At 41.7% G+C, this 15,864-nt stretch overlaps 1 protein-coding gene across 1 annotated transcript in view; it reads right to left on the bottom strand.

Annotated features, from left to right (window-relative positions):
• Positions 1-577: 577 nt before the first annotated feature.
• sh3bp5lb (SH3-binding domain protein 5-like, b) overlaps positions 578-15,864 on the bottom strand; it is a 36,060-nt gene continuing 20,773 nt past the window's right edge. The window contains exons 4-6 of the mRNA XM_026300543.1: positions 11,082-11,243; positions 1,596-1,769; positions 578-1,249 (exon numbers count right to left, since the gene is read on the bottom strand). Coding sequence (XP_026156328.1) covers positions 644-1,249; positions 1,596-1,769; positions 11,082-11,243 — 942 coding nt within the window. The 3' untranslated portion in view covers positions 578-643. The remainder of the gene's footprint in view (positions 1,250-1,595; positions 1,770-11,081; positions 11,244-15,864) is intronic.

The raw sequence follows: 15,864 nt of genomic DNA, 5'->3' as shown, positions 1-15,864 counted from the left end.
TGCAGATTACCGTATTTTCAAGACTATAAATCGCTTTTAACTAACATAGCCATGTTGAACCCTTTGGTGTATAAGTTGCATTTAGACTAATTATAGTACCAAGTACCAGTAACACAGACTAAGCATAACAACAAGCAGAAGTGCATTGCCAAATTCATTCATTAGAACAAATAGCACTTATTTAAACAAGAAGCATATTTTAAGCAGATTAAAAACAGGTTTTTAAGTGGTCTGTGGGGACATTAAAGCCCAGACACATTAACAGAAGCATATTTTTGTTTGCACTTTGTTTGCTTGTTTATGCTTTACAATAATTTGTTTTCTGTAGACTGCTGTTTGTTTCATGCACTTTTCTTGATGTTCCAGTGTGTCCAGTGTTTTTTGCTCTCAGTTTATTGCTGTCACATAGAGATTCATTTGTATTTGGCCAATGTACCTTCTAATCCTCCATTATCCCTAACTGCAGTGTCAGTATGGTGGTGTCAATCATTGTCAGCTATTCCTTTTCATATTACTGACAGCCTGTTTACCACCTCACTCAGAGTACTTTCTCTCTTCCCTCTAATTTCCTCTTTGATCCTTCATCATTCACTTGTCTTGATCCTCACTCATCATTATCCATCAGCCTCCTCCTGCCTGACTATCATAGACTAACACTTCTCTGGTGGTGCTTGACAAAATTCCCCTGCTTCTCTTTACTAATGACTCTGTTCTTTTCCTGCTCCTGCTGGGGACCCTCTGTTACCACATCCTTCCTGGCAGGCTTCTCAGGCTTCCTGTCACAGACCCACTCCTCACCTAACACGCTCCTGGAGTCACTCAGGTCACCTAAGTGCTCCACTGAGTCACATTTTTCCAAGTCAGAAGCAATGGTCTGTAGGCTGATGACTGATATGCAGTCTGAGCTGACCTGCTCTGCTTCCAGCCACTCCCTTTGGCCCCATCCACTCTCTCTGTGTCTCTCCACCCACAGCCTGGTTTTCTCACCAGCAACCCAGTCACGCTCTATCCCACTTACTGTCACATAATTACTGACATGAAACCCAATGACAGCTCTAACCTCAGCCTCAGCACCTACAGGGGAGTTCCGCCCCCCACAAACTGTTGGATGCCTCCTGTTGGCCCTGATTTGCCCCCTCTGTGCATGGATCTGTTCGCTGATCTGCTCCAGGTTCCGCAGGGCCACAGAGTAATGTGTTTTTACTTTTGCCACCTGCTCCTCCAGCTGTACTACTTTATGTTTATGTTCCTGAAAAATAGTTAAAAGCAAGTTAGCAGGGCTCACAGTTACACATTTCAATGTGATCTTGAAATATATTTTGCTTCAAGTCATCAACTTAATGTAACATAACTTAAAAAAACAAACTGAGTCACTAAATTTATCAGCCATAACATCCAACCAAAGTAATTACAGTTAAAAATACATGTGGATTAAGTATATCAGTGAAAAACCACCAAAATCATGTGGAGTATCACAGAGGGCCTGCGTCCCTACTTACTCTTGGTTATAAAAAATTAAATGCTTAAATGATCAGCTTTCAGTATACATAATACAGGGAATATGTTTGTTATGTTGTAAAAACACTGGTACATACCTCCAGAATCTGATTGAATTGAGCTTTAAGTTCAAAGTAAGGTTTGGACTTCAGAATAACCTTCTTCAGGGCTTTCTGGAGGGTTTGGACTCGAACCTCTGCATCCTGGCAGAGCTGTGTGACTTGCTGGTGCTCCTGCTCACTGTGGAGACGCTCCTCCTCTGCCTCGTTCACCTGATCAGTACAGGAAATATGACAGAAGGAACACTATAAACTCACATAAAATGTTCACTGAGAAAGTGACAGAAGTGGTTCTGTGGTGGATGAAAACATTTAAAGTTCACACCATTGGGTTTTTCATACTGTGAATAAGGTTTTCATTTATTTGTTTTTATGCACATTTTCAAATATTCTGAGTGAAAACATGGAGCAGTATGTCACTGACAGAACTACCCAGTGTAGCCAGTCTCATGCATTGAGTAATTCTGTTATGATGTCTGTGAAGATTCTCAGTCAGCCAGGGGAAATTATGTAACATTGAGTCATGACAACTGGACTTTCAGTTTTTAGGTCGAAACATTTCTCCACGCCTCCAGGTGGCTTCATTAGTCTGAGAAAAAGCTGGACAGGAACATATCCAATATACCTCTTGTGCTGGTGTTACGCCCCTGTAAACGGGGGAGAAAGAATCAAGAGAGTCATATGTAGCATTTCCCTCTTGCAGTGGTTTATTGCCATGCGAGAACGGCGCGATTTCCCTCGAAGTGGCCCGAGCCCTGACCAATCGATCCCAGAGCAGAATACAGACTAAGGATTACCAACACACAAGATTATCTTGAGAACTGGCCTTCTCTGTACTTATCCATCAGCATTCTCAAAGCAAATATTGCATCTGTGGTACTCTTTCTTGGCATGAAACCAAACTGCTGCTCACAAATGCTCACTTCTGACCTCAGCCTAGCCTTCACTACTCTTTCCCATAACTTCATTGTGTGACTCATCAGCTTTATTCCTCTGTAGTTTCCACAACTCTGCACATCTCCCTTGTTCTTAAAGATAGGCACCAGTACATTTCTCCTCCATTCCTCAGGCATCCTCTCACTCTCCAAGATCTTGTTAAGTAGCCCAGTCAAAAACTCTACTGCCACCTCTCCTAAACACTTCCATACTTCCACAGGTATGTCATCTGGACCAACTGCCTTTCCATTCTTCATCCTCTTCAACGCCTTCCTCACTTCATCCTTACTGATCTTTGCTACTTCCTGCTCCACAACAGTCACCTCTCTAACATTTTCCTCATTCATCAACTCTTCAAAATATTCCATATTTATTCCATCACACTTGTGGCACCTGTCAACACATTTCCATCCCTGTCCTTGATCACCCTAACCTGCTGCACATCATTCCCATCTCTGTCTCTCTGCCTCGCCAACTAGTACAAATCCACCTCTCCCACCTTAGAGTCCAACCTATCATACAAATCCTCATAAGCCCTTTGTTTGGCCTTTGCCACCTCTGCCTTCACCTTACGCTGCATCCCCCTGTACTCCTGTCTGTTCTCTTCTGTCCTCTCAGTGTCCCACTTCTTCTTACCTCTTAACACACTCCTGAACTTCCTCATTTCACCACCAAGTCTACTTATCTGCTTTCCTCTTTCCAGATGACACACCATGTGGATGACTGGTACCTACCTGTCTCCCTGATCACTTTAACTGTAGCTGTCCAGTCATCTGGAAGAACCTCCTGACCTTCCAGAGCCTGTTTCAGCTCCTCCCTGAAAGCTACACAACACTCTTACCATTTTAACTTCCACCACTTGGTCCTCTGCTCTGCCTTTGTCCTCTTCATCTTCCTCACCACCAGTCATCCTACACACCACCATCCTATGCTGTCTGGCTACACTCTCCCCAGCCACTACTTTGCAGTCACTGATCTCTTTCAGGTTGGAACGTCTGCACAAGATGTAATCAACTTGTGTGCTCCTGCCTCCACTCTTATATGTCACCCTATGCTCCTCAATTTTCTGGAAAAATGTGTTCACTACAGCCATTTCCATCCTTTTTGCAAAGTCTACCACCATCTGTCCTTCTGCATTCCTGTCCTGCATACCAAACTTACTCATCACTTCCTCTTCACCTCTGTTTCCCTCACCAACATGTCCGTGAAGTCTGCCACAATCACCACTCTCTCACCACTAGGGATACCCTGAATCACCTCATCCATCTCCCTCCAGAAATTCTCCTTCTCTTCTAACTCACATCCTACCTGTGGGGCATAACCACTGACAACATTCAACATCACACCTTCAATTTCCAGCTTCAGACTCATCACCCTATCTGACACTCTCTTCACCTCCAGAGCATTCCTAGCAAAATCCTCTTTCAGGATGACTCCTACTCCATTCCTCTTTCCATCCACACCATGATAAAACAGCTTGAACCCTGCTACTAATTGTTATGACCCTAGGTCATTATGTGTGTAGTTAGTGTTATTGGCTCTCCCCTCCCCATTTCGTGAGTGTGTGTATGAGACGGTGCTGGAGTGGGCGTTGACTCGAGGACCCCGTGGATTGGACTTCCGGGATTGGTCCAACACTTCCCGGAAGGACTATAAGAAGCCCATGGACTACTGCTCAGGAGAGCCATTCTCCCACCTTTGCCATTCCCAGCTATTTTGCTACAGATTTCGATTTCGAGTTAGTTAGTTAGAGATTAGGTTTTATTTCGTGTTGTAGGTTTAGTATTGATAGTATTTTTCGTTGTTTAGATTAGAAATATTTAGATTCTTAGGTTACGTTTGTGTTTTGTTTTCTCCTGTTTGTTTTAGGAGTTTCCAGGCTAGCGACCTGTGATTTTGTGTTGTTTCTCTTAGATTAGATATCGTAGGGCTATTATAGCGTTTCTGTTATTGATTTTCGTTTGTTTGATACCGTAGGGCTAAATTAGCGTTTATGTTTTGTTTTGACCATTCTGTATTGTGTTCTGTGTTTCCACAGAATAAATATTCTTGTTAATTGTAGTTCGTATCGTTCGTGTTTGTTGAGAGTGGAAGAGGTTTGGAGGAAAACTCCACATCGTGTTACGCTTCGGTAACCCCTAGGTTGGGGCGTAACATAATCTACAGGCCTTGCTACCTTTCCACCTGGTCTCCTGAACACACAAGCTATCCACCTTTCTTCTCACCATTATATCAACCAACTCTCTAGTTTTCCCTGACAAAGTTCCTACATTCAAAGTCCCTACTCTAAGTCCTACACTCCTGCCCTTCCTCTTCTCTCTTTGCCTACGAACACACCTTCTTCCTCTCCTTCTTTGACCAACAGTAGTCCAGTTTCCACTGGCACCCTGTAGGTCAACAGCACCAGTGGCGGTCGTTGTTAACCTGGGCCGCAACCGATCCGGTATGGAAGTCATATTTGTGATTCGCATGTTTGATTTGGCTGAAATTTTACGTCGGATGCCCTTCCTGACACAACCCTCTGCATTTACCCGGACTTGGGACCGGCACATGAAGACACTAGATTGTGCCCCCCCTGTGGTTGCGTTAAACGAACAAATATTAATACAATATAGAATATAACAAAGAGTTTTACAGTTCTTAAAGTATTTAACATGTTTTAACCAACTTTTAACTGCATATCAAATGTTTTAGAGGCTTGCATGAATTAATATGAATGAATATTTATTGCATTTTCCCCAAGTTTTTTAACCCATTTCCCTTTTACATGAAATCATACTGACTAAATCATGTTAAGGAGTATTAAGGAGTCATGTAATGCTATTTTAGCCTATTACACTAGGCCATCCTCCTATTAAGTGGTTGTTTGGTTTCTCCAATGTAGAGTTCTGAGCATTCTTCCTTACACTGGACAGCATCTTTTATTTTGGTGTCCGGCCTTTAGGGTGAACCAGTCTCTGTCTCAGTGTGTTGGTGGGTTTGAAGTGAACTGGTATCTGATGTTTCCCAAAAATCCATTTAAGCCTCTCTGAATCACCTGCTACATAGGGAATGATGAGGTTTTTCCTCTGTGGATCTCCCCAATCTGACCAGCAATGACATGTTTAGCCGCCTTTTAGCTGGCTGTCTAGGTGGTGTCCGGCAAACGATGTAGTCTTCATAGACAATTGGGTCACTTTCTGGGGAAAACCTGGTCTGGTAGCGAGGGATGGCATCCATCCCACTTTGGATGTTGCAGCTCTGATCTCTGGTCGAGCATATTAGCCAACCTAAATCAATCCAGAGTGGGGACTGGATTGCTGATTGCTGTGCTGTTTCTGTACTATGATGTGCTCTAAATCCTGATTGAAAATCTTCAAATAGTTCATTCCTGTGTAAGGGGTCTGATAGCTGCTTAGCAACAGCTTTTTCTAGGATTTTAGAAATAAATGGCAGGTTGGATATTGGTCTATAATTAGCCAAGACTCCTGGATCAAGACTGGGCTTTTTGAGTAAAGGTTTGATTACTGCAGTCTTAAAGGCCTGTGGTACGTAGCCTGATACTAGAGATAAATTTACCAAGTCCAATAAAGATGAGTTCATTAATGGCAGGGTGCCTTTAAGCAGTCTAGTCGGGATGGGGTCTAAGAGACACGTTGATGATTTCGATGAAGCAACTACTGATGTAAATTCAGAGAGATCTATGGGAGAGAAGCAGTCTAAACATAACTGAGGTCCTACAGATGATTCAAGAGCTACTGTAGTAGAAGATTCATTTATTGCAGGTATAGGAAGCATCTGCTGAATTTTATCTCTAATAGTTGTGATATTATTTGTAAAGAAACTCATAAATTCATCACTGCTGAGAGCTAAGGGAACACTGGGCTCAACAGAGCTGTGACTTTATATTAGATTCAATTGGTTTCATTCAAAATGTTAATAAACCCACCCACTGTTTCAATCACACCCTTGATCTTGTTCTGACCTATGGCATCGAAATTGAACATCTAATAGTTTTTCCCCCAAATCCTGTTTTGTCAGATCATTCTTTAATAACTTTTGAATTTAAAATGATGGATCATGCAGCATTTGGAAGAAAATTCCACTACAGCAAATGTTTATCCGACAACACTGTTAATAAATTTAAGAAAATGATTCCATCTTTATTTACGTCTATGCCAAGTACAAACATAGTGGAGGGCAGCTGCTTCAATCCCACTCCCTACCAAATTGATCATGTTGTTGACAGCGCTGTAACCTCACTGCGTGAAATGCTTGATTCTGTAGCCCCTCTGAAAAAGAAGTTAGTGAATCAGAGAAGACTAGCCCCATGGTATAATTTACATATTCGTACCTTAAAGCAGGCATCACGAAGGCTGGAAAGGAAGTGGCGTTCCACAAACTCAGAGGAAATTTTTCTAGCCTGGAAAAACATTCTACTAACATATAAAAAATCTCTCTGTAAAGCCAGAACTGCATACTATTCATCACTAATAGAGGAAAATAAGAACAATCCCAGGTTTCTTTTCAGCACTGTAGCCAAGCTGACAAAAAGTCACAGCTGCACTGAGCTCCCCTACCCTGAATGAATTGAATTGAGTTGAATTTTTGTAATCAAGTTGCCTGATCTTCCCTGTGTTTTGGACTTGATGTTATTTGTGTCCTGGGTGTTCAGTAAGTCTGTATTTTCCTAGTGTTCCGTGTGTTCCTGAATCCTCCTGTTTCTCATTACCATCCAGTGTTTTCCCAAGTGTGTTTCACTGCCTTGTTTCCTGTTTATTATATAAACCACCTGCCCCTAGTCTTGTGTCCATGTGTTTCCTCCAATTGGGTGCTCATCCTTGTTGAAACCATGACAGTCATTCTCTTCTCTTGGCCAAGACCCTCCTCTCTCCCACCGCCTGCACTGGGTCTAGGTAACAACCTAGTACAGAGATGGCCCTTTTGATTAGTTTAGTTTTAATCCAGTCTCTTCCTGTCCGCAGTCGAGGTGCCACTGCCCTAGCAGACCGCTTTATAAAAAATGACTGATGCCACCACTGTGTCCTCAGGAGTGTCCCGTGCACTCCAAAAGACCTCTGACCCACATTTAACAGACTCTGTCATGCCGGGGACCTTTAGACTGAAAGGACTTCCTGCCTTCCCTTGCTTTGGTCCCCGGCAGCTTTACCTTAATGAGTTATTGTTGGCACCTGCGTTCTCATTAGCCTGATTATGTTCACCCATGTCTTATTAGTTCCTCCCTGGTTAGTATAAGTACTCCCTGTGTTCTCTGTTTCATTGCTGTAGCATTGTCTACCTAACCGTAGTCAAGACTGATCGTAGCTAGTTGAAATAAGTCAGTGTTTTGAAGTGAAAGTGTGTTTTTTATGACGACCGTCCCACCCGGTCTTTCTTCAGTTTCAACCATCTTATGTTGTCTAGTGAATTTACCGTCTCACCCGGTTCCCGTGTTTGCCCTGGAAGTCCCAGGAGAATAAAGCTTTGTGTTACCTGCATTTGGGTCCTGCCTCTCCTCCTTCCACCCAGCGTCTCTACGCAACTCGTGACAGACTCAGGACCTGTTCACGGTCTTCCGCTCTCTCCTTACCTTTTATCCACACATTACTTATGCTTCTTCTTCTTGAGGATGGTTGACAAAATCAACTCCATACTGGATAATCCTGTCTACCCACTTCATGAGGAGCTGTGGCGAATGGGAAGTTCATTCAGCCAGAAACTAATTCCTCTTAAAGCCAAGACCAAGAGATTCAGGAAGTCTGTTATGTCCATTGCCATAAGCCTTGCACGCACACACACACTTTCTCACGAAAGCAGCCGCTCTCTGCTGTTTAACAGTAATTTGTTATAAACATCCAAGTCAATAGTTAATGATGTAGCTAAATAAATTACTTTGATAATTATCTTTCAGTCGAAACATTCACAACAGTTTAAGTTAACAGGGAAGCTATGGAATCAATTCCTCATATTAAGCATAGGTGATGTACACAATTTATTACATTTGAGACAAATCAATTCATACAATTGCAAGCACAAGTTTAGGTTTAGTGTCTAGTGGGTGCTAGATGCAATTATGTCTGATTGCCATGGCACAGAGCAGGAAGGGCTGTTGAAGTACAGGCACAGGTACTTTCATTGTCTACAGGGCGTGAGCAGAATGGTAATTAAATGGTGTCTGTGCTGCTAGTGTTAATGGAGGGATAATTAGAAGTGGTACCTCACTCCCCACCTGATACCATCCTGTTCACGCTGTTGCTGATCAATTACGCTTAATGTCTGTACTATTCCCGGTTAACATTCGTGCTTCCTGACCCATTCCCACTCTACTTGCGCTCTCTAGAGGTCAAGAGAACTTTTTGGTTGTGAGGTTGGTGAGGTGGTACAGATTCCAATCGACGGATCAAAGTCCACCCCCATGTGCTCCAACTTGATATTTGATATTTGTAGGCTGGCTCCACTTCAATTTTCACACCACAGATATTGACTAGATAAGGAGGGGATAATGTTAAACCTCTGCTACAGGTTTCAAGTTAGCACAAGATACATACATTGACAGACATACATAGAGAAACACACAGACACACACATGGACAGATATACACAGACACACATACTGACACACACAAACACACATAGATAAACATACAGACACACAGATAGAGACATAGACATCCACTCACACACAGACATATACAGACATGGCCAGGCATATGGAGACACACATGGACAGACGTACACAGAAACACACACAAAGGGCACGACACAATCACCAGCATACTCCCAGACACACACATTCGTAGACATGAATACACATGCACACACATGCACACAAACACAAATATTTGTGCATACAGACACATACACATGGACATACACAGACACAGAGACACATTCAAACACAATGACAGATATACTCACAGACACACAGTCACACACATGACAGACATATATAGAGACACACATTCACTTATATAGAAATCTCATCCTATCCCACGCCAGAGATCTGCAGATATCCATAAAAGTACTAGAAAGGAAATAAACCATCCTGAATGGGTGTACCACAAGTCTTTAGTAGCAAAATGAATATTAAAAAGTATTTGCCAATTATGAATCCAGAGAGAAGTAGCCTATTTCACACAAAGTAGCAATAAAAACCACAGAAAGCCAACAGCAGATGGCAAGCCATATACACTGCCACCATCTTGACAGTTATTATTCACTATGCACTTAAAAAAAAAAATCAAAGAACATAATCCTCACATAGCTTCCAGATTCTTACAGTTGAAAGAAGGCAGGAATAAGTGTGTAGAGGACAGAATCATTCACAACAGATGATACGTGACCCCTGTGACACTGTTTCCTAGTAAGAGAATTCACTTCCTGCGTGTGTTGTACTGTGTAGCTCGTCTATGGATTAGCAACAGACTAGCTTTGGTCTAACACACCTAAAAGCTAACTAAACTCTCTGAACAAATCAATAACTGCTACATATTCCTGTACTGTATCTATTTATCTATTTTGTCCTATCAGTTAGTTTATCTAGCTAGTAGCATGGCTTCTTTTGATTCATATTCATATTTAAGATTCATATTTTCTCTTCTGAATTGAATTGAACACTTGTTATCACTCATATACCATACTGTAGCCCTCCTAGCTACCTACAGGTTCCTGTCGTGAAGCAACATGTAACCACATGGACGCCGTTGGTGGAGATTTTAACCTTTTTATTTATTTTGCCAATTCTCCTGTTCTCCAGCTCTCGTTGGGGCTGGCGCTCGCTCTCCTCCCGTCTCTTCCTCCTCCTCCTATATATCAAGGAAAGCTAGTGATTATTATTCATCCCCTACACCTGACCCTAATTTCCTCTCTCAACCGCTGATCCTCTGGCTGCTGCCCCACCACTCCCCCTGCAGCCTCGCGCCGTAATCACACCCCGCCACCACATGTACATTTTTTTGTTCTCATTGCCGGTCACATTTTGAAATAGTACCTTCTAATAGACCATTGGTGCTGTGGCTCAACAACCCTGATGGCACTCTATGCACAGACCCCAAGTCATACACACACACGGATAAATAAGTACACACCCTCCACCACACCACAGGTGTGATAATGTTCCTGAGGCTATCCATGATCTGGGTACCCACTACAGAGAGTGGTCACAGTATAAAATCACCTCCTTTACAGACATTTTGAGACAAATCAACAATTCTTGATTGTAGGCCTTCTCAGATCTTGTTTGCGGCATATTGACACAGTTTTGGTGTTTTTTATAAGTCAAGAAAGTTCTAAACCACACCCTGAGTCTCGTTTCATTGACTGGACTCCAGAGATGCCACCATCTCACTCTAGCTAACATTTACTGAGAAGACTAGTGTTGCCATTACGTTTTCTATCATGATTCTATATGTTTAATGGGTGTGTTGAAAGACATGAATGATCAAGACCGTGTTTTATTAGCTTAGAAATATTCCGTTCTGTGAAGATCAAATCTCATTTCATGACCAATTTATTCATAAAACCACGAAATAGCAAAAGGTGTCATTACATTGTCGTGCCACTGTAGAATATTCCAAAATTCTGAGGTCAGCAAAAAGCCTGCATATGTACCTTTGTGGTGGCATGATTAAGCATTTCCTGCCAGGTTGGGTCCATGGTGTTCCTGTCTGCTAATAGACCTTGCTCTGCCACATAGACCATCTCTCTGGCAGCAGTGTGCATGGACACGGCCCTCTCATATCTCAAAGCTGCTTTCTGAGTCTCCTGTTGGGCCTGGGGGAACAGACAGAAGCAGCTTATAAATATCTGAACTCATCACTGTTTAAAAAACAGGATGTACTTATTTAGGCTACAAGAATACGTGAGCATATTCATGACTCAAAATCTTTTCAATACATAAAGAAAAAAAATTAGAAAAACACCAACATTTTAGAAACACCCACCAGATTTTCAAATTCAATCATCACCGTAGGCAAGGCCTCATACAGTTGAAAGTGCTTCACCAATAGCACTTCTCTATCACAGGGCTGACAAGTGGACAGACAACCCCTTACACACACACGTATGGGAAATTTAGAGTCACCAAAATAGCCTAACGCATCTGCATGGTTTTAGAACGTGGGAGAATGTCTGAGTACCCAGACGGAACATAGAGAACAATGTTGTGGAAATTTCGTTTAGGTTATTCTCAAAAACAAACACAAGTGTGACGAATAATCTCAGGTTTAATCATGGGCGCCCAAGAGAAGTCCACAGAATTCTCTGTCATTCTGTTACAGATTCAGGGTAAGATAGGTTGACGTAAAGAGGTGGACTCATATTGGAAAAAGACCCCACATGTTTCAATAACAATATTTAGATATATATGTTGATATTTTTTAAAACAATACAATATTGATATTCCCTCCGTCCCTCCAAACAGGCTTGCTGTAGCTTTCCCAGCCTGCAGTAAATGGGGCCAGTCCTTCTTGAACAATACATGTTTTTGTCTTTTCACACCTGAAGCGATTGAATGAACCAAGTAGCACAATCACTAGCCATGATATTAGATCCACATCTGGAGTTGAATTCCTACTCTGCGGGTTGAACAAATTCTTTAAATGCTGCATTATTTAATGCACGTTCTGTGAACAATAAGGCTTTGCTTCTGTCAGATATCATCATGGACAAAGGTCTGGACTTACTGTTTCTCACTGAAACCTGTCATAAACAGGACGATGGCCTACTCTTCAATCAACTAACTCCAGCAGGTTTTAGTCTCTTTGACCACCTGCAGCCTTCTCGTAAAGGTGGGGGTATTAATGTGGTCTATAACCTGCAATGCAAATTATGCCCTGTGCCTCTATCTCAGTTTACATCCTTTGAATGCCTTGTACTCATGGTAACTTTTTCCTACTCTGCCGCTATTGCTACAATTTATATACCTCTGAAACCAAATGCAGAATTCTGTCATAATTAGCTGAATTGCTGACAGTGTTGTCCATTAAATTTGAGAGAATTCTGATTCTTGGTGACCCCAGAGGGTTAACATACATGTTGATCAGAAAGGACTGTGTCCTTTGACTGTGACTGTGTGCCAAGGACTTTTTATCGCTGCTGTTAACTGTTTTAACTTTATACAATTTGTGAATGTTTCAACTTACTGCAAAGGCCATACATTAGATTTAGTTATGGCTAATGATCTTTTTGTGTCAAATTTTTCTATTGTAGATATTGGTCTTTCTGATCATTCAGCTATCTTTTTTAATCTGGAGGTATCATATTTCCCAAGGCCTGTTGCACCTACCGTCTCGTTCCGTAAATTGAAATCAATTGACCCTATGGCTTTTACTAATTTGATCAATGCATGCCTGAATAATTTGTCTTTGGTCCCCTCTGAACCTAAAACTCTTACTTAATAATGCCCTTACTGCTAATTTAGACATTTTTGCTCTTGCAAAAACATGAAATATGTCTTTCGTAAATACAGCTCCCTGGTATACTGATACTTTGCTTTCAAAGGTGGAATGTCGCAAACTGCAGCACAAATGATGTGGCTCTGGTTTGATAAAAGAAGAAGGAAAACCTGTTTGGGCCAGTACAAAACAAAAATTGATTCTGCAAGGTCCTCATATTTTTTTCAGTTTATTGACAATAATCATCATAACCCTAAACAGCTCTTTCACATAATTAATAGTCTATTGAAAGTAGACAGTGCAAATACTCTATCTGTGTCTCTATCTTAGTTCTTCTAGGCCTCATGCTTCTACAGTTAACCCACCACACTTTTCCGGTACATCTTTCTCTAATTTTGTTTAGTCACCTCTGAGTCGCTTTGTGCACAGGTATCTCGCATGAAAGCTTCCACTTGCATACTTGATCCCTTGCCTTCTAGCTTATTTAAATCTTGTTTTGGCTATTTATGCCCTGTTGTTCTGACAATAATAAATTATTCCCTCTGCACTGGTGTTGTGCCAACAGCACTTAAAACTGCTGCTGTCACTCCCATATTAAAAAAACAAAATAGTGATTGAACAATTTTTTTGTCCAATTTCACATCTTCCATTTCCATTGAGGATGTTGTTTCATCTCAATTGCATAATCATTTAAGCGTCAATTATCTGTTTGAGCCCTTTCAATCTGGGTTCAGGAAGTTGTACTGGTTACAGTTAACTGTGGTTAAAGTTGTCAGTGACTTAATGCTAGCTTCTGATTCTGGCTCTCTCTCGATTCTCATCTTACTTGATCTTAGTTCTGTCAAGATCCTGCCATGGACTTCCTGCAGTGGACTTTTATGTTGAAGGACTTGGCAGGATCCACCTTGTCTGTTCATCTCACCTTGTTTTGATTTTGATTATTTTCACCTGTGTCTTGTTTTACCCTTAGTTATATACCCCTCCTTTTCCCTTTGTTCCTCGCCAGGTTGTTTTTGTCCTAGGCGTTGTCTGTGCGTTTCTCCCTAGCCAGCATTAGCTACCCAGCCTCGTTCCAGCCCTGCCTGTTTGGGATTTAGTTCTTTTGGACCCTCTGTTGTTAAGTTGCCCTTTTCATGTGTCTTTTGAGTTTATCTTTCTGTGTGTTGTGTTGTCTCTCCGAGTCCGCTGTCTGTGTTGGTGTTAGCCTGATGTGTCCCCGTTTGTGTGCGTGACCCAGGCTGTGTGCCGAGTCCTGTGTTTGTCTGTCTGCCTGTGGTGTCCCCAGTGTGTGCGTGACTCAGGCAGTTCCGATCCTTGTGTGTGTGTTAAGTGTTCCGTGTGTTTGAGTCTGTGTCCCCATAAGTGTGTGCGACCAGACCGTTCCTGATTTCTCGTGTGAGTCTGTGTTCCCCGTGCGTGTGTGACCAGACCGTCTCCCGAGTTCCCCGTTTGAGTCTGTGTTCCCATGAGTGTGTGCGACCAGACCGTCCCTGATTTCCCATGTGAGTCTGTGTTCCCTGTGCATGTGTGACCAGATCATCTCCCAAGTTCCCCGTGTAAGTCTGTGTCCCCATGCGTGTGTGACCAGACCGTTTCTGTGTGAGTCTGCGTCCCGAGTGTGTGCCAGACCGTGTTCTGTGTGTTTCTGAGTTGTGTGTCTCTTAGTTTAGTGTCCGAGTCCCAGGTTTCATGTTTCGTCTTGTCTGTTGTTAACCCCTTGTTCTCCTTAGACCCAAGCCTTTGTTTGTATTTTGATTTCTGTAAATAAAACCTTGCCTGCACTGAGTACCAGTCTCTGTGAGCGTATCTGGTCCTTTAAAGTTAGTTAAGTTCAGCCTTTGACACCACATGCTTTTACTTAATCGTTTGGAAACTGTCATTGGGGTTTCTGGGACTGTCCTAAATTGGTTTATGTCATATTTTATGTGTCGCAGTCAATTTGTTTTCATGGATGGATCCAGATCCAGAAGGTTTCTTTTCAGCACTGTAGCCAAGCTGACAAAAAGTCACACCTCTGTTGAGCACAGTGTTCCCTTAGCTCTCAGCAGTGATGAATTTATGCGTTTCTTCACAAATAAAATCACAACTATTAGAGATAAAATTCAGCAGATACTTCCTATACCTGCAATAAATGAATCTTCTACTACAGTAGCTCTTGAATCATTTGTAAGACCTCAGTTATGTTTAGACTGCTTCTCTCCCATAGATCTCTCTGAATTCACATCAGTAGTTGCTTCATCTAAATCATCAACATGTCTCTTAGACCACATCCCGACTAGACTGCTTAAAGACACCCTGCCATTAATGAACTCATCTTTATTAGACAGTAAACTTATCTCTAGTATCAGGCTACGTACCACAGGCCTTTAAGACTGCAATAATCAAACCCTTACTCAAAAAGCCTAGTCTTGATCCAGGAGTCTTGGCTAATTATAGACCAATATCCAACCTACCATTTATTACTAAAATCCTAGAAAAAGCTCTTGCTATGCAGCTATCAGACCACTTACACAGATTTTCAATCAGGATTTAGAGAACATCATAGTACAGAAACAACACTGTTAACCCTCTGGGGTCTGAGGGGGTTTTGGGGCTCTGGACAAATTTTGACGTGCCCTGACATTTGTGCTTTTTTCAGTTACTTTTAAACATATTAATGGATAAAGTCTGATGACACTGTAATCAGCACAAAATGGGCTACAATAATATGTGAGCAGCAAGTTTATACATGATTGTGTTTTTGAGAAAACAGTGTTTATGCATGGTTAGTGAAAAACTACAATTTTTAAGTCACTGAAATAAGACCATAAAACACAAACAGAACATTGGTTCACAAGACTTTGGGGAACTGCATGTTGTAGGCTAAAGTGTTTACTTCAAAATGATGTGAAAGTAATCTTGTTCACTCATTCACAGTAAACAATACACAGATTTAAATTTTCTAAGACACTTTTTGTTCAGAAAAGACATGCAAGAAGTGCTTTACGTATTAAATAAAA

Source organism: Mastacembelus armatus, chromosome 11 (genome assembly GCF_900324485.2).
Source record: "Mastacembelus armatus chromosome 11, fMasArm1.2, whole genome shotgun sequence".
NCBI classification, from domain to species: Eukaryota; Metazoa; Chordata; class Actinopteri; order Synbranchiformes; family Mastacembelidae; genus Mastacembelus; species Mastacembelus armatus.
Note: the sequence above shows the minus strand (reverse complement) of the source record. Positions and strands in the feature narration are given on the sequence as shown.